At 48.3% G+C, this 18,707-nt stretch overlaps 1 protein-coding gene across 7 annotated transcripts in view; it reads right to left on the reverse strand.

The window, feature by feature from the left end:
- The window catches only part of PLXNA3 (plexin A3), a 91,734-nt gene that overhangs the window by 13,567 nt on the left and 59,460 nt on the right, over positions 1-18,707 (reverse strand). For 3 of the 7 annotated variants that reach the window (XM_028711717.2, XM_028711716.2, XM_028711718.2), the window contains exons 21-32: positions 17,650-17,792; positions 16,568-16,824; positions 15,916-15,982; positions 15,095-15,241; positions 13,961-14,150; positions 13,578-13,681; positions 12,718-12,814; positions 11,264-11,457; positions 8,284-8,453; positions 6,326-6,538; positions 4,429-4,579; positions 2,033-3,005 (exon numbers count right to left, since the gene is read on the reverse strand). In XM_028711717.2, the coding sequence (XP_028567550.2) occupies positions 2,910-3,005; positions 4,429-4,579; positions 6,326-6,538; positions 8,284-8,453; positions 11,264-11,457; positions 12,718-12,814; positions 13,578-13,681; positions 13,961-14,150; positions 15,095-15,241; positions 15,916-15,982; positions 16,568-16,824; positions 17,650-17,792 (1,829 nt within the window). In that variant the 3' untranslated portion in view covers positions 2,033-2,909. Of the gene's footprint in view, positions 1-2,032; positions 3,006-4,428; positions 4,580-6,325; positions 6,539-8,283; positions 8,454-11,263; positions 11,458-12,717; positions 12,815-13,577; positions 13,682-13,960; positions 14,151-15,094; positions 15,242-15,915; positions 15,983-16,567; positions 16,825-17,649; positions 17,793-18,707 lie in introns of those variants that run through there. The other 4 variants (XM_028711719.2, XM_028711720.2, XR_013391107.1 and 1 more) reach the window with 4 other exon arrangements.

The raw sequence follows: 18,707 nt of genomic DNA on the forward strand, positions 1-18,707 counted from the left end.
GTGAAATTGCTAGCTGACAGGCAGGGAGGGAGGGCAGGATACGACACATAATTTGCTTTTGTCTTTTTTTCCTTATTAGAAAAAATAAGCAGCAGTAACATTTCTCTCCCCCTTCAGCCATTTCTTGGGGCAGAGTGTGGCTGGGTTTTGCCCCAGAATCCAGAATATTTCTAGGGAGCTGTATGAAAAAAATGGAACATCTGCTTGTCTGGTCATTAGCGTGTGGGATGTGTGGGAAGGCAACCCCCTTTGTCCAGCACTTCATTTATAAAAACAAGCCCATAGCTTTGTTCTGCATTTTTCTCACAGAAGCTACACCTTTACAGCTGCTCCAGATCTTTGGATCTTCAGTGCTGGGATGCACAGTGAAATCCCCAACCTTGGGTTAATAATAATAATAATAATAATAATAATAATAATAATAATAATAATAAATATAATAAAAATAATTTTTTATTTATATCCCGCCCTCCCCAGCCGAGGCCGGGCTCAGGGCAGCTAACAACAATAAAAGGGTTAAGAAGAAATAAAGTGTGGGCTGTTGTACTTATGTGGTGCTCCAGCTAAGGCGAACTATAGCTAGTAGCAGCTGTTTTTGCCAAACCTTGCTCTGTTGCCATTGCATTCTCTCCTCTCTAGCTATCAGGTTGATATAAGAATACTCTTTGGTTTGGGCACCCAATCCTCCTCCTAGATGAATTGAAGGAGACCTGGTCACAGCACAAGGAGCAGGTGCATGCAGGAAGAGCAGCATTTGGTCAAATGGCATGGAGGAATGTCCAACATGTTGGCTCAATGAGATGTTTATGCCCAGACAATTGAAAACAAAGGGTTATTAGTATAAAACAAACGAGTCCCGAAGTGGCCCCAGTACAACTAAAGTGTTTCCACAATGTTTAATTCAGTGGAAACTGAATGGGCATGGGAAGAGTTCTGAGCATCTGCTCAGAGTGGAAAGGGACCACAAGGCAGGAACACCAATGTGTGCAACCAAGACCGCAATATGCTGATGCTAGAAAGTCCTGGGCTGCTTCCATACTTGATATTTTCAGGACTGCTGGTGAATCAGCAGGTTTAGAAGACTCCAGGCCACCAGATTTGAAGAGAGAAGTGGCAGCCTAACATTTTTACAACTGGAGACCTAATCTTATGGGGCTGACCTTTAATGGAAGCAGGGAATGGAATAGAAGTTGCACCAAGTTCCATAGAACAGGGGAGAGGAACAAGTGAGATTAGCCTAGCTATGCCAAGGACTGCTGTCTGCTTGTGTGGTGCACGCTGAACTTTGACTAAGGTAGAGCACTAGTTGCTGCTTACAGTCAGCTGGGATTGGGGAAGAACAGGGACAGGGGCTGGACTAGATGACCCTTGGTATCCCCTTCCAACTCTACAATTCTATGATTCTATGTAGGAGTAAAAGGGTTTTTTAACTTTTGGTTGACTGTGAAAAAAAATGGCCTTCCCCTATCTACGATTCTACATTTGTCTTAATCTGTCAAGGGGCAAGGCATTTTTCTTGCAGCAAATGTATGTGTGAATATCACATTTGCCTTCCCAAGAACTGCGTACACATGCCGAAGAATCCCAATTGTACAACAAAATCACGCACACAGGTACTGAAGGATGTGCACACACGTTTGCGGCACGTACTGCAGTGTTTTTCAACAGCAAACAAGACTGCTGGGTAAAAGGTGCGGCTCCTGAAAGAAACTAAAAAATATGATGTGGGCTGATATATCTGCTGGAATACCAACAACCTGACTGTTAAAATACAACAGCAACACACACAAGTTATTCCATGTGAAAAAAGAGCCAGCATTAGCCTGAGCTTGGGGTGCAATTCAAAAGAGAAACAAATATTGATCAGAGGGATTGGTTCTGTAGACAGATGGACAGAGGATTGCCATATGGGTGCTGCAAAGACCAAACTATCCTTGTATCAAAGTGAAATGCAAGTGTTTGCCCACTTAGCCAGGATTCTTCTCTTGGGACACCTCCCACCTTGCCAGTCCCCACATGACAACAAGAGGAACATTTTTCCACGCTTTTATTTAGCAAAAGAAAAATTAATTATAAAATGAACCAATAAAAAGCCCATGCAGCTGCAGGGACATTTCCCCCACCCCAGCTCCTTAACCCCAGTGGGGGATTTAAAAGTGTAGTTTTCTTTTATTTTTGGGGAGGAGTGGGGGACCGATTCCCTCCAGGCTGCAGTGCAAATATTTACACAGACTCGAAGGATGCGGATGGGGCAGGGAGGAATGGAGGACTTTTTACACTGAAATCTCTACACCCAGGGAATGGAATCATTTACAGCCAATAATCTTAACGAGATGCAATAATAAATTAATGAGTAAGGCACTGCACCCGCAGAGGGCACAACAGGTGGGGTGGGGGTGAGAGGGTGGGGGGTTTGTCAGGTAAGGATTAAAAATATCTGATTGCCATGGTTACCAATAAAAAAACAGAACAAGGGCAAATTCCACCAGCTACCAACAAGGAGTGGGGGACTAGGGAATGGTCTGGATGATTAAGGGGAGGGTCCACAAACATTTGGGGTGAGGGGTCTCCATTTAGCTGCCAGCTTGAGGGGGGCATTATCTGGCTGCACCCCAACCTTATTGTTCACTCTGAGTTGCTCCTCCCAATTCAGATGCTGAGGAAAGGGTGCTGGTTATTGCTTCCGGGCTGAAGGTAGGGAGGGGGTGGGCAACACAGCCTCTTTCTGAAACCCCAGGATTTCAGCCTTACAGGGCAAGAGGTCTCTTGTCGACAGGGAGGTTAAAAATGTCAAGTCTGTCACCCTTGGGGGGCCACAAGTCAAGGCTGGAGGTAGAGTCCTTTTTTCTGATATGTCTATCCTGGATGCGTGCCCCCCCTGCCCACTCTCCCTCCCCCCCCCATCACTCTCAGCTATTTCCAGAAACGAGAGTGATGACTTGTTCAAGCTTCAGCCTCAATTTGTGTTTTCGGCAGGCGGCATCACGTTCCAGCGCTGTCAGGATCTGATGGATGGACAGGCCATGGGTTGGGAAAACACGAGGGTCCGGAATAAAGGAAAGGAAAGAGAAAGGTGAAAAAAAAAGGTCAGGAGGGACTAAGCCCCAAACTTCCAGGAGCAAAACGGGAATAAGAGATGGGCCCTAGGATGGAGAAGTACCTGGTAAAACTGGGAAAGGGGCAGGAGACAAAGAGAAAGGCTTATGGGGTCTGTCTTGTCACCTGGAATCAGGCAATAGTTTTAAATCGGGGCTTGCCAACGGCGTTCCCGTGGGAAGGGCTACGGCTAGAGCATCTGGCTTGCATGCAGAAGGTCTGAGGTTCGGTCCTTGCCACCTCTAGGTAGGGCTGGTAAATATCCACTAAAACGTTGCAATGCACGAGTGTGTTTGCTCTTCCTGCTCAGTTCCTGTGAGCATTTGCTCAGTCTCTCACCTTGGAATGTGTCCCCTTTAACATGGACACATTTTGTGGGATGCCAGGATTGAACAGAGGAGAGGGGTGAAGAGCTTCTCTCTATAAGTGAGTGCAGTGGTGACCAACTTTTCCCCACTGATGGGAAGGCATGCCCATGCGATTTTGTGGTTGTTTCTTTTTCCTATGTGACTGCCATGTTTTGTTGTGCCACCCCCAACAGCAGCTCGGAATTCCAAATGTGCTCAGTGGCTCAAAAAGGTTGGCGACCCATGTTTTAAAGAGTGTCATAATGCACTTTCAGAGAGACACTGTTCTTTTGCCCAGCCCACTGCCACTTCTGGTTTCTGAAATAAAAAGCCGGAAGACACACAAGCAGCAGTCTCTCTCAAAATGCCTTCAGTTCTTGGTGGCGGCAGCAGTGGATCCGTTTTCTCTAGTATGCTAGGTAAGGGACAGATTTATGGCGTGAAAGCTCCAAATGGGGGAAATGTGTAGGTGAGAGGGATAAGCATGGAGCAGAGGTCTCCAGTTGTCATTCTACCTTCTCTGGAGTCCTAAGCCAGGTGTGGGAAACCCGTGGCCTCTCCAGATGTTGTTGGATTCCAACTCCAGTCTTCTGGAACCACTGGCCATGCTGACTGGGTCTGATGGGAGCTGGAGTCCACCTACACCTGGAGGATGTACACGTTCCCTACCCCTCTCATACACTACCCCCTGGCTATTGAGATGTAGGGTGTTCTTAGGAGAGCGTCAAGGGCTAAACAGAAGGGTACAGGATAATCGATGAGGCAGCAGGCGGTGGTGCCTTAACTTATTATGGTACCTTAAATTCCTCCCCATGAGCAATTTAATTACAGAGGATTTAATTGCAGTAGGGTCCAAATTAGGCTCTATCCTCATCAGATTTATAGCACAGCTGAATAACAGGTTGAAAACAGTGTGAGAAAATTGTGGTGTGTGAGAGAGGGGGGGGGAACAAATAGGAAGGAAAGAGTTGGGGTGGAGCCTCACCTCATCACGGTACCTCCCCACGTAGCTGTAGAGCTCCCCCAGTGCACCCAGTGTGTTAAATTCGCCTGCGTGCTGCCGTGATTGCTCCACTAGATAGGCATCCATGTCTTGGTCACTGATGGAAGCCATCTTGGTGATATCCCGATAGTACCTGGTAAACATATGCATAGCTTTTGGATTCCGTGGAGAGAAGATTGATCAACGCTCCCCTGTCAGCAGAGGGTTTCCACACAAACCAAAGCGAAGAAATGTGCATGTTTATTGCATTGCAGTCCCTTCTATTAATGGAAGCTATAAATGAAGGTTCCAGATTTTGCCACGTTGAATACAGAGCCATACGGCTCCTCCAGATGACCTAATTGATTAATTAGTTTTATATCCCACTTTGTGGGATATATTTACTGAGCATTCATCCTGATTTGCTTGCACAAAGCTTACATGGTGATCAGGCTACATCTGGTGATTATTGAAAATTTGTTCTTTCTTGAATATTTGCGTTTCCAAATGGTTTTTTGTTAGAATTGTATTTGTTGCACCAGGATGACAGAGCCCTTTGATCCACTTTGTGCAAACTTAAAAGTTTTGGTACGTATTTGAACCTCTTAGGCCAAATACTGACAGTGTGGAGGCATTGACAACTACATAACCCCTGTTTTATCATGGCTTATATGGTGCAACAGATAACCTTCAAAGCGTGAGCTGTGTTCACCTCAACACTGAAGGAACCCATGTGTGGAGGTCAAACTCTGGCTTGGGAGAAGCCGTAGCTCTGCAGCAAAGCATATGTGCTTTTCACACAGAAGGGCACAGGAGGCACCTCTAGCTAAAAGGATTTACTAGCAGGTGATTAGAAGCACATCCTGGTGAAATGATTAACAGGTGGGTATGATTTGGGGGAAATGTGCTTGCGGGCCAAGACTATCCCTCAGTCTAGAGCAGGGGTCAGCAACCTTTTTCAGCTGTGGACCAGTCCACCATCCCTCAGACCATGTGGGGGGCCGGACTATATTTTGGAAAAAAATAATAACGAATGAATTCCTATGCCCCACAAATAACCCAGAGATGCATTTTAAATAAAAGCACACATTCTACTCATGTAAAAACACGCTGATTCCCGGACCGTCCGTGGGCTGGATTCAGAAGGCGATTGGGCCGCATCCGGCCTCCGGGCCTTAGGTTGCCTACCCCTGGTCTAGAGGTTGCCTGCACCTGTCTTAGATGAACAGGTCCTTGCTTCCTCCAGGAGCCCCCTCCTTTGCCTAGTCAAGATGACTCAGCTGGTGCTTTAAGGAGACACGCAATAGATTAGGGAGGTCACTTTAGAGACAGAAGCGGCAGACTCACCACGCTAGCTTCATTGCAGACCACTGTTGTTTACCGAGGGAGGCAGTGTGGAAATCAGTCTGGCGCAAACACACTGGCAGGAGGGCTGAATTGATTCTGCCAGTGCTTTTGCGCCACACTGGCCTCCCCCGCCCCCACCTCTCTCCCTCACTGGTAAGCAACAGCAACCCACCTTCAGGAAGCCAGCACAGCAGCTCTGCCCTATCCAGCGTGCCGCTTCTGTGTGTGGAACAGCAGCGGTGGTGACTCCTCCTTTCCAAAGATGCTAAGAGAGGCCAAAGTAACAGTCTCCCCACCCTCAAAGACTCCTGCCCTTCTTGACTGTCCTGAACTCGTGGAAAGCCACAGCATTCCTTTTTCCAACCTGTTTGAGGATGGCTTTCATTCAAGGAACCAAGTTTCAGGCAGGATCTTGTTATTCTCGTACAGTAAAGAGCTACCAACATTATAATGCCGTGGGATGATGTGCTAAGGTCAATCCCACCTCTGCCAGCTGTAGAGGCAACACAGACTATCCCACCACTACTTGACATGACCCCTCTCTGTCGCTCACCTTTCCACCCAGCCTTTGTAGACAGGGATGTCCTTGGCATAGAGCAGCTTTGTTGAAGGGGAATCCTTGCCCAGGCGGTGCTCAGAGGTGGAGCACGAGTCCATGAAGGTCTGGGCCACCACAGAGAGGCAAGCATCTGTAATGCTGCTTTTGTGGATATCAAAAACAAATTGTGGGTTCTTGATGACGTTCACCCAAAACCTCAAGGGCAGGCTGCAGTGGAAGAAAGGAAGAAAGATGAAGCTTCAAAGGACACACATGAGAGGCAAAGGGTTAGATAGGGATAGAGCAGTGGTGGTGAGGAAATTACAGAGGTTGAAGCTCAATACTCATGTTTTGTTGAGGGTTTTTCATTTGTTTGTTTTGATACGCTGGGAAAACACAGAAATCAAAGCCAATGGGTTGTATCCTGAGTAGTGCTGCGTGAAAGCTCATGTCAGTGCAAGGATTTCTGCTAGCACAACAGAACATTCACCACTAGATCCAAATTGGTCCAGGGGTTTCCTCAAACCTCTGGAGCAGCTTTGGGAGAGTGTAGGGGGCAGGGGCGCTCCTCTGTTATTCTTGTGCAAATGGAGCAAGTGAACTGGATACTGCCCCTTTAAAGGACTCCTACAGCCAGTTTCCTGTAGACAGCACTTCCTTGTTTGCCAGACTGTGCTCCATGAAGGTAACATCCCATAGCTAAGAGTCATCATGGCCTTCCTCCATCCCTGTCAAGGGTGCTCCCCAGCCAAAGGAATGCACATGCCAGAGAGTTAACTCTTTGTTGTCAAAGGTAACAGAGTCATTTCTACAGCTCTGTAGAATAAATGCACACACCAATTTAGCATCTAGGCAGCTATTCCCAGGCCCGTGCTCTAGGGAGCAGTTGCAGCAATGGGGGACCATTCCCCCTCCACCCATTTATGTACCTTCCCGACAGGCTGTGCAAACGTAGCTGGAGACGACGTCTGCATGGAAACTTCCTCTGCTGCTTAAATTATCTTCTGGTTCTAGGAGATGGTGGTGCAGGAGAGGGTGGGGAAGCACCCAGCCCTTCACTTGCCTGGCCTGCCTCTTCCTCCAGCTCTGAAGCTTCCCCTACCTCTGATTCTTGCCTCCTGGCTGGTACAGGTCTCCACAAACCACTGAACCCCACTCCAGCCCCTGTTCCCTTGGTGCACACTCATCAGTGTCCTGCCAGTCCCTGACAATCCCCCAAGTAGAGGAATGGAGGATTAGCAAAGTCCTTGGGCTCACGGGAGGTGGAGGAGAGTTGGCTGGCATCAAACACTTAGGGGTCATGAGCACTGGATTCCTTGGGGTGAAAATTTCTTCCTAAAGAAGATTTGTTCAATCAAGGTAGGGTAGGACAGAGCCTGGAAAAATGAATGGCTGAAGGCTGGCCGAGAGCAGAGCCCAAAGGCAAGGAGCCCCAAGTCCCAAGCACAGAATCTGGAGGGGGGAAACCAGGGTGAGGAGAAGAAAAATACACAAAGCCAATCTGGTAGTAGCTCTGCAAAGATTCCTTAGGGCTAAAAAATCTTTCCCCATCTGCTTAAATATGGTATGCCAGCTGTCAGTTACCCACAGCCAGGATAGGCACACCGGCTTCCGGCTCCCTACCATTACTGACAAGTGGGAAACACTGGCCAGCGAGGGCTCCAGCTGGAGAATAGCCTCTGCCAAAGGTGTCATGGACTTTGAAGACGCACAAACTCAGGAAGAAAAAGAAAAATGAGCTAAGAGGAAGGCACATTTGGCAAATCCACACCGTGATCAACTCCTGCCCAGAAACCTATGTCCCCACTGTGGAAGGACGTGCAGATCCAGAATGGGCCTCCACAGTCACTTACGGACTCACTGTTAAGACCATATTCATGGAAGACACTCGGCTACAAGTGATCACCAAAGAAGAAGAATTATTACTTTAGGGTACTGGCTGGTGGCCAAAGGGCCAAAGCCAAAGGTCTCACCAGTTACTTTTCCAGGTATGTCGCACGTCAGGGTCCCCAATCTGCCTTCGCTCTGCCTGCTCATCCAGGAAGTCAAACATGTATTTGATGGGCAGGGGGAGTGCACTGGCCCGGTGTGCTGTGCTGAACACAGTCTCAAACAGGTCATCTACAAACTTCTGCAATGTGCCCTGAAGAAGCAGAAGAGAAAAATTTCTGGAAAACATATTTTGGGATGGGTGGATGGAAAGAACAACTGCCAACATTTGGAGATCATGGGGAGCACTTCCACGGAAAATAGCACCATTCTTCCAGCTTGCATTTGTATACATAATATTCACAAGCACACCCAATCCCTTTTGTTTCCCTAACTATTCCGCTCCAGACACTGTCCCTGATTTTCTTGAACTCTCCTATTGCAGTAGCCTTCCAAATCATCTCTGCCATAGTATTCTTGATTTGGGACACAGTCTCAAATAAGGGCACATCTACACTTCACTGCAGGCCAGTTTTACACCAGTTTAAATGGTTGCCGCTTCTCTTGAGGGGACCATTCAATTGGCAGCTTGACACCAATCTCAGAATGGATGAGCCTTAAGAGAGATACAGGTTCTGTTCCCAGCTCCCATGTGCCGAGCCCCATCCGCCCTGCCCCATTCTGTCCCCCACCCACTCCACCCCCGTTCTTCCCTCTTCCGGGTCTAAAAGGACCCACATCTCATCAGTCGTGTGCCATGTAGATGCAGTGCTGGATTTGCGTATATGCTAAACAAGCTGTAGCTTAAGGCCCCACTCTCTTGGGGTCCCCAAAAAATTTAGCAGAAAAAAACACCTGGGTGTACATTTCCAAAATATGAGATAAAAAACAAATAAAATAAAACCTACATACAGCAACAGTGGCAAATGTCTTTAGATACCTATTAGGTCCATAAATTACCATATAGCCTATATTCAACACACACAAAAAACGACAATTTGTTGTTGACAAAGGACAGCTGGACATATAAAGGGCCCCATTACCTTAAGTAGCTTAGGGCCTCATCAAACCTAAATCTGGCCCTGTGTAGATACGCCTAAAATGGTAGCTGCCTGTGCAAGGCAACTATTATTATAATGTGAGCGGATGATGTATTGCTGAGAGGCAGTCACTGCTAGGGGGGAATTATTATTTGCCTCTTTCTGTTCTTCATTCTGAGTAATATTTTTTGTTGTAATCTGTAACAAAATCTGAATGAAAATATTTTTTAAAATAAGAATTATGCAAGCAGACTTGCAGAGCTGAAGGGATGCATCCTCCGCCCTCTAACACAAGCCAGGGGAACACCTCTGTGAAGGGTTGCCCACTGTCAGGTCACAGGAAGCTGCCTTGTACAGAGTCAGACTATGGATCCATCTAGCTCAGTATTGTTTACACTAACTGGCAGCAGCTCTCCAGGGTTTCAGGCAGGGGTCTCCCAGTCCGACGTGGAGATGCCTGTGGGGACTGGACCTGGGACCTTTTGTATGCAAAGCAGAGGTGGTGCCACTAAGCTACAGTCCTTTTCCAAACTAAACAAGGCCAGAAACATGAAGAGGACTGTGGGGAAACGTCTCTCCCAAGACAGTGTGGGATCTACAGAATTTGCCCTAGGAGGCAAAAGTTTGCACTGCTGCCTTCTGCTCCCTTCTGCAGGCTGCTGTAGAAAGGTCTGCCCTCCTTGTCTGCCCCAGGAAGAGGAAAGCAAGGAGCAACCAGGGAGGGACAAAGGGAGAAACTCTCTCCTTGTGTCATCCCACTGCCGCTGGGCCCCTCGCCTGTCTCTTCCTGGGGCGAACAAGGAGGCGGCCCTTTTACAGCCAGCCTCCTCCTCCAAGAAGTGGTGGGTAGTAGTAGTAGTAGTAGTAGTAATAATAATAATAATAATAATAATAATAATAATAATAATAATAATAATAATTTATTTATACCCCGCCCATCTGGCTGGGCTTCCCCAGTCACTCTGGGCGGCTTCCAAAAAAATATTAAAATACAATAATACATCAAACATTAAAAGCTTCCCTAAACAGGGCTGCCTTCAGATGTCTTCTAAAAGTCTGGTAGTTGTTTTTCTCTTTGACATCTGGTGGGAGGGCGTTCCACAGGGCAGGCGCCACCACTGAGAAAGCCCTCTGCCTGCTTCCCTGTAACTTGGCTTCTCGCAATGAGGGAACCGTCAGAAGGCCCTCAGCACTGGATCTCAGTGTCCGGGTAGAACAATGGGGGTGGAGACGCTCCTTCAGATATACTGGACTGAGGCCGTTTAGGGCTTTCAAGGTCAGCACCAACACTTTGAATTGTGCTCGGAAATGTACTGGGAGCCTATGTAGATCTTTCAAGACCGGTGTTATGTGGTCTCGGCGGCCGCTCCCCATAGCCATAGCACAGCTGCCCCTCAAGAACACATTCAGTGACTCCTTGCATTCCTGGCTATGCTTTACTTATTGGAAGAGGTGGTTGGTTGGAATGCAAGGACTCGCCAAGCAAGTGCCCGGATGGCTGTTTTGGATGCTGTTTTGTGGGCCCTCCGTAGCTGCTGCCTGGAGCACGTGGCCCCTCTCGCCTCACTCTTAACCTGGGCCCGCTCCAATAGGGCTTTGTTGAAGACTAGAACTACAGAGATCTGTAGATTATATAATGAAAGGTTGGAAGAAGAACCTCAATGCATTTCATCTACCGAAAAGAAAATACCAACAAGGCAGAGGAAAATAGAGTGATAATTCTTCAATTGTTAAAAAGGATATCAGAGAGAACTGCAATGAGGGCAAGCAGCAATGAGGTTCTTTTAAAACAAAAACTTTTTTGTTTCTAGAAGTCACTTTAAGGTTAAGCACTAAAAAACATCTTTTCCCTGGCAGTTTTCAAGGAAAAATGTCTGCCATGGATTGATTGGTGCAGAATCTTCTGCCTGCCTGGTTTGAGGCGAGGAGCTTTTAAAACTAGCCAATCCCCCATTTCAGTGATCCAGTTCCTTTCCCGACATACCTTGGTGGCAAGGAGCCTCGTGAGGTAGATCTCAGACACCATCTTGCTCCCTCGTTCCCCTTCCTTAGGGTCTCCAAGATGCTCGTGGTTCTTGACTAAATGCCAGAGACGGGTACCTGAATCTTGATCCGGAGTGAGGATGGGGGCTCGTGAGCGCAAGCTCTCTGGACTGCTAGAGGTGCGAAGCAAACTCTCTGTGGAAGATTGGGGGGGGGGGGACGGGACGAGCAAGAACCTCTTGTGAGCTTTGCCCATGTCAGCCCTCAAGACCAACCCTCAAGAGTTCCATGCACCTCCTTTCAATCTTTGCTCTACACCAGAAGCTCACCTGAAGGACAGGTTTGTATTTATTCAGCCTTGAAGAGTGCCTGCACCCAAGCAGGCACTGGTAATACCAAAACCACCAGCCTCCATAGGCCAAGTGAACCACTCCCCATTCCCCTCCAACCACAAAGCCACAGAGTGGGAGTGGCACTAAAATTACATGCATTCCAGGCTTGGAATAGCAAACGTAATTACAGCCAGGCCAGGGTAGTGCTGGAAGAAAGCTTAGGGATAAGAAGTTTGGACGTGGCAATAGCCCTCCTTGAAAGGCCACCTGGCTTAGGTGATAATAGGGCAAGCCACAAAAGGCCAGGGGCTTGCTGTGTCACACAGTAAGAAAGGACACTTCACTTGTGAAGGACAAATCTTCTTATGCTCCAGTTCACACTGTATACAGCAGGGAACCAGGTCACATAGATGGACAACAGGAAAATGCTGCCCGCACAAGGTTGCATTCTCAGCTCAGGAGGGCTCAGGTGAAACACTGACAGATGGCATTGCAGACGAGCCAACAGGTCAGGGAAGAACTGTGACCAGCTCTATGGACTCTGAGAACAAGGCCAAGGACACAGCACCCCTGTGTGCATTAATTCCAGCTTCGTGGACCTGTGCATGTGCTGTGATTCAGCAGGAATGAAGAGGAAGCACAAAACAGGCAACACGATGTGCAGAATTCAGCATCAGCTTTTAATAACAATTATATTGAGGAAGAGCGGCTGTGTAAGAGTTCCAGTGGTTGAGGGCAGTGACTAAACCCATGGCTAACAATGAGAAATTATGAAAAATGGAAGAAGTATGTAAATTTGCATAAATGAGTGTATATAGACTGAATAATCCAAAATATGGATTGTCTGAGCACAGAATTAATTTGGGGGGGGGGACGGGACAGGAGGTTGAAGATTCTTGTGTAGAGTGTACAGATGGATGGAAGATGCATTTTCATCTTCTCAAACTTTAGTGGCAATGGGGGGGAGCTGAATTTGACTCCACCCCCCCAAAAAAACGCAGCATAACTTTGCACAACATTGTGTTACCTTGTCAGAGAGAGAAAGGCAGGAGCCATTGGTCACTTAGTGCAGCCAAGCATTAGAGGGAATGGGGAGTGTTGAGCAGGATGTGTCATTCCTTACCATAGCGGCTCAGCGAGTGGGTGAAAGTGAAAGAGCTGGCTATATTGTAGCCCGATGCCTGCCTAGGAACCAGCGCCACTGCAGAGCCATCTGCTACCTGCACATTGAATGGCAGGGATGGCAGGGGTGGGACAGGTAAAGATGGGGTTAAAGGGGTGGGGAGAGAACAAAAATTGACATAATAATAATAATAATAATAATAATAATAATAATAATAATAATACCACATTTACAATTTTCAGTGCATTTTGCCTTCATTATCTTAGTAACAGTCTTGTAAAGTAGGCCAATATTATTATTATATGGGAGTGTGTGCAAGCATATGTGTTTGTGAACCTGAGAAAACAGTGGCTTGGCTTAAGTGGCCAACATAGTGAATTCATGATGGAGACGCGATTTGAACAGGGGTCTTCCTGCCTTGAAGTCTTAAGCCATTATGCTACAATCAGCTTCTTTCTACCTCAGCACACAAGAAGAGAGCTAGGATAATCCCCCAGAATAGTTTGTCACTGAAGCTTCCAAACAGTACGGAGTATGACTCCTCGAGTTGTATTCTTGAGGTAATCCAGTGTTCTTTGCTTGGTCAAGACACTCGCATGCACGGCCCCCTCTTCCACCCCCCTCGCAACCTGCTCTATTCCACTCCTCAAATCTTCTATGGCGTGCAAAGCATTATTTATTTCCCGATTCCTGGCGGAAATATTCCTAAGGAATACAGAACAGCCTTCACACCTTGTACTGCTCGGAAGCGGCTTGCTCCCAAACTCTACCGCGTTTTCCCGTTTTCCCCAGGCTATGGTAAACATATTAGGAATCCAGTTCATCTGGCCCTGAGCTGGGTGGAAGGGAAAACCGGTTACCTGATAATGCCCAAGTGTATTGAGCCGCTTCCAGTCTCCTTCAATCTTGCTTGTGGCATCCTCATCCTGCAGAATGGTTCGCCCCCCACTGCCTTGACACCATTCTGGGGTGAAAAAGGAGATCAATGAGGAGAGAGCTGGCTTGGTATTATCTCTCCCAGGCTCCCCCCCCCCAATTTTGTTACAACTTAAGCCAGGGATGGGGAGTGGCCCTCCAGATGTTGTTGCTACTGAAATTCCCATCAGTCCCAGTCAGCATGGCCTGTGGTTAGGGATAACGGGACCTACAGTCGAAGAGCATCTGCTGGAACCAAGGTTCTCCACCCCTAGCCTAAGCCCAGTGGCTAATAACCAAGGTGTCCAGTCCAGGCTCCCAGCCCCACCTGCTTTCTCCCACGTTCCTGCCTTCATACCCAGCTCCATGTCTTCGGCACGTGGGCGTTGGGAATAGGGCACCCCACGGTACACAGCGTCCAGCAGCTTCTCCTTCACTTGCGTCACTGAGTCACAGTTTAATACCTTGACAGGCACAGCAGGGCCCCCAGGGGGCTCAGGGGGGGTACATAACAGAGTCTGGAAACAGAGAAAAAACCTGTTAACGTTGCAATAGTCACAGTTTCAAGGCTCATGCATCCCTAGTTACATGCGCCCAGGGTCATACGTAGGCAGTTTTTTCAGCTCTGGTCATTCCTCACATCCCCAACTACCATTTGTGAGCAACTGCAGTTCCAGCATTGCTGCATTTGGGGTCAGTCCAATGTATGAACTTGGGAGACATTTTGAAAACCTTTTTATTGCCAAACCAACATGGAGGTCCAAGAGCAGGTTGCCTAATCTACGCAAGGATGGAAACAGGGGAAGGCCAATTCTTTTCGTGGTCAGCCGAAAGTAAAAAACAAACCAACCAAACTTTTTTCCCTACATAGAACTGTAACGTTGGAATGGACCCCTGTTTTGCCCCCACCCCCAGCTGCCTGTAAGCAGAACCTAGTGCCTCACCTTAGCCAAAGTCCGGCATACACCACACAGGCAGACAGCAGCGTTTGGCATAGCTGGGCTAATCCCGCCCTTCCCTGTTCCTCTCCCCAGTTCTATGGAACTTTCTGGAACTTCCATTCCATTCCCTTTTTCCTTTAAGGCAGCCCCATTTGAGGCTTAAGTAGGTCAGCCCCATAAAGTTATGTCTCCTGCCATTAAAATGTTAGGCTGCTGCTTATCTCTTCAAATCTGGTGGCCTGGAGTCCTCTAAACCAGCCTTTCTCAACCTTGGGTCCCCAGATGTTTTTGGCCTACAACTCCCATGATCCCTAGCTCACAGGATCAGTGGTCAGGGATGATGGGAGTTGTAGGCCAAAAACATCTGGGGACCCAAGGTTGAGAAAGGCTGCTCTAAACCACCAAGACTGCAAGCCAGAATGGCCTGTGCAACAGCAAACCCGCCCCCCCTTCACAGAGCGAACTAAACTGTTCTCTCCCCAGACTATGAAGAGGCGTAGCACAGCCACCAGCATCCTCACCAAGGTCTTGTAATCTATTTGCTGGCGAATGAGCTTGTCCTCGCTCAGCGAGTAGCGAGCCTCGCCTGTGATGGAATCTATGGGTCCTTTCTCCATCTGCTGCTTGATGGCACAGAATAGCATAAATAGCGGCTCCCCAGCACATTCCTGGGGTGGGGAAGAAGAGAGAGGTTCACAGGCAAGGAACATAGGAAGATCCCTTATCCCAGGTCAGATGATCATCCATCTACTTTGGCATCAGGGCCTCTGGCAGAGAAAGGGGCTCTCCATGACCCAGGAGGCAGGGAGCCCAGCAGTAGGAATAGGCAGGGACAGACATGACCACAGCCAGTGAGAGGCAGAGGCGACACATTCGAGTTCCTCCTCACTCCCATTCCTCCTCCCTGCTGAATAAGGAGGTGGCAGGCGGCAGGCAGGGCCACACACTCCTCGACAGGTTGTAAGTAAGGAGGGCAGGCAGAAGGGCCAACCGAGGTTGGTAGGGATGCGTCTTGCTTGGCCTAATGGACCAGCCATGGCTGCCATCCCCTGCTACCTGGTCATTTTTCAAACTGCAGATCCTAGGGATTGGACATGGAAGCTTATGCATGCAAAACATTTCCTTCCCTAATCACAGAACTCTCATTCCCAACTCCCTATCCCCAGGACAAAGACCATGGGTAGAAAATTCTGGATTTTTGGCCTCTAGTTTCCCTTAGCCCCCTTTAGATTCCTGCTCTCTGCCAGAATAAGGGCCAGGACCCAGATGTTCCACCTCTCTCACTTCTCTCTTGTCTCTCTCTCCCCCTGCCCGCCCCTCTCTTTCTCTTGCATGCACTCACCTTGAGGAACCTGTGCAACAGGAAAGTAAACCAATTTGTCAACATTTTCTCAGCTACGGACTCCGTCCTGGGAAAACAGAAAAAGAGAGAGCACAGACGGCTGAGTTTCCCACATGTGGGAGGTGGAGGGAATCCTCAATGTCCACAGCTGCGAAGAGAAATACGCATAAATCTGGGAACCCCTTTGCCATGTCACAGGGACTAGAAACTTGACCTCCCTACTTCCTCTGCCCCAACAATGTTCACTCCAACAAATGGGATGCTGCTGCCCCCCCCCCCCCCGGGATTACAGGCACATTTGGAGGGAAGGAAGAGACACACAGCATCAATTCAGTCCACCAGACTGGAAAGATGGTGGGGAGAATTACAACAGGGAGGAGCACAGAAGTAGCAAAGAGGACTTTGCATGTTAAGAGGTGGAACATATGGCATGACTAGCAGGGGCTGAGGACCCATAGCAGCTCTGTGTGGAAGTGCTGCAGAGGGGCAACACGATGGTGATACGTGGTTCCCAGCCTTAAGGGGGTCTGGCAATCTCTTGTTTAGAAGATGGGGAGGCAAGCGAGGGTGTTATGGCACTTGTTTGGTGGCAGTGTGAGGGTTAAAGGCTTATGGCATTAAGTGGTGGGGAGGAGCAAAGAAGGCCTCTCACCGGCGGAGCAAGAGCTTGGGGTGCGCACGGTTCTGCAGGTTCTTTTCAATGAGGTCTGCCAGCAGCTGCTTCAGCACACCAGTAGCATAGTCCAGCCTGCCCTGCAGAGCCACCATAGTCAGGGAAGCCACAGCCCCCCGGTCCCGCATGGAGAAGCCGCGCTGTCCCTCCAGGGTGTGGATGAAGGTCAAGAGGAAGGGCCGCGTGTGCAGCAGCTGCCCGAAGAGGCGGAGGCCTTTCTCTGTGCTCGGTGGCGTCTGTAGAGGTAAAGAGAAGCGAGAGAGACACACCTCTTGAGCTAGCCAGGACACTTGGAAAATGGCCGTGCACATTAAAAACATTCCCCTGGAAGGTCCTGCAACTTTGCATATGTCTTTGAAATGCTGCTGCTCACAAGATGGCCACTGAGAGAGGAATGTTGTCTTCTGCACTATTGACCACACATATCTCTTCTGCATAAGAGCATTAAAAGAATAGGAACATCCTTTGCTGCTAGATCAGACCAAGGACCCACCTAGACCAGTTTCTTGCTTCCAACAGCAATGAGATAGGTGTTTTTGTGGGCTGACAGGCAGAAGACCCTTGCTGGATGAGGCCAAAGGGCCCATCATAGTACATAATCCTGGTCTCACAATGGCCAACCATGTGCCTATAAGGAAGGCCAGAGGCATGACCCGAGTGCAACTGCACTCTGCCCACTTGTGACTGATTCCCAGCAACCCATCTACAGAGGCACACCTGCTTCCGACTGATAAGGCAGGACATAGACACTGTGGTTAGTAGCCATTGAGAGCCTATCCTCCATTAATTTGTCTAAGCAAGGCCAAACAAGTAGTTCAAGAACATGTACCTCAGTGGAGGAAATACCAAAGTGGGGCAGGGGAGGGACTTGCACCCAAAAGCTAGAAGGCCAAGACTTCAGCATGCAAGAACCCCACCACCACCACCATGGACTTGGTGATTCCTCCATGACTCAGGTCGTGTCAGATAGAGATCATGAAACACTAGCTTCTGATCTCCCTTTTCTGTCAACTGCAAGGCAAAAACCTTAGCTAGGTCCCTGTCTCTCCATTGCAACTTACACTGGTCTCCTGCAGTGCTGGATGCTCATCCACCCCTGGAAAAAGCACACGCCTTGCATAGGTCCGATAGTCCAGGAAAGGGATCTTCACACCATCCATGTTGTTTGTCAGCTCGTTAATGTCTGTCTGCAGCTCAGCAAAAGCTGAAGAAGGTGGAAGATGGTCAAAAGTGTTGGAGACCATGCATAACGGGTATCCTTCTCCACTGTAATTCTTCCCCCCCCCCCCCCCCGCAAAAAAACCACCCCTAGGCTTTTGAAACCTAAGGGAGCCAAAGAATTTAAAGACACCTGAGTTCCTAGGGTTCTCCAGAAGCTGCCACATTTCTCATTAAGGACCATTCATGGCAAGTGCCTTTTCTCTGAGCCCACCAAGCTGTATCAGGCACAACCCTCTCAACATTTCACACAAAGGAATGCTTTTGTGGATTTTTGACACATATTTACACCAGAAATTACTGCCTAAGATGACTGCACACTGCCACACTTATTGCTGAAGGTTCTTCTCTTTCTGCTCTTTGTTCTAAACTGTTTTCTAAAGCAGGGAATGTGTGTCTATTGGGACAGGTAGTCATGGTGTGCAGTAGTGGGAAAATGGGGGGCAGGGGGCGGGAATGGTACCTTGGCATTTTGTGCCTATGCCCATGTCTTTGTCACCTAGAGTTTCGGTGGACTTTCTCTGTCCTTCTTGCCCAGCCACCCGCGGAGAAACACCAGAGATTTAATTTCGAGACACCCAAGGAGGGGCTGAAACCTCTGTGCATTAATACATTAACAAAAAACTCCCAACACTCAACTATTTCACAAAATGGGAACAAAATGGGGATGGTTGTGGGATAAACCTAGAACCAAAGACTTTTGCTACCTATAAACCAAATACATTTTGCTACATGAAGCAGAACAGCAAATCCCACCCCCAATCATGGCCAGCTTAAAGTTGGCCAACTTATTCTGGCAAATGAGACAGAAAATCCCACAAGCATCTCTCCTTGCGAGTGGAGATACTATCAGAAATACCTTCAATAACTCCTGGTTTCCTGTCCCTTCATGACACCCAGA

Source organism: Podarcis muralis, chromosome 17 (genome assembly GCF_964188315.1).
Source record: "Podarcis muralis chromosome 17, rPodMur119.hap1.1, whole genome shotgun sequence".
Lineage (NCBI taxonomy): Eukaryota > Metazoa > Chordata > Lepidosauria > Squamata > Lacertidae > Podarcis > Podarcis muralis.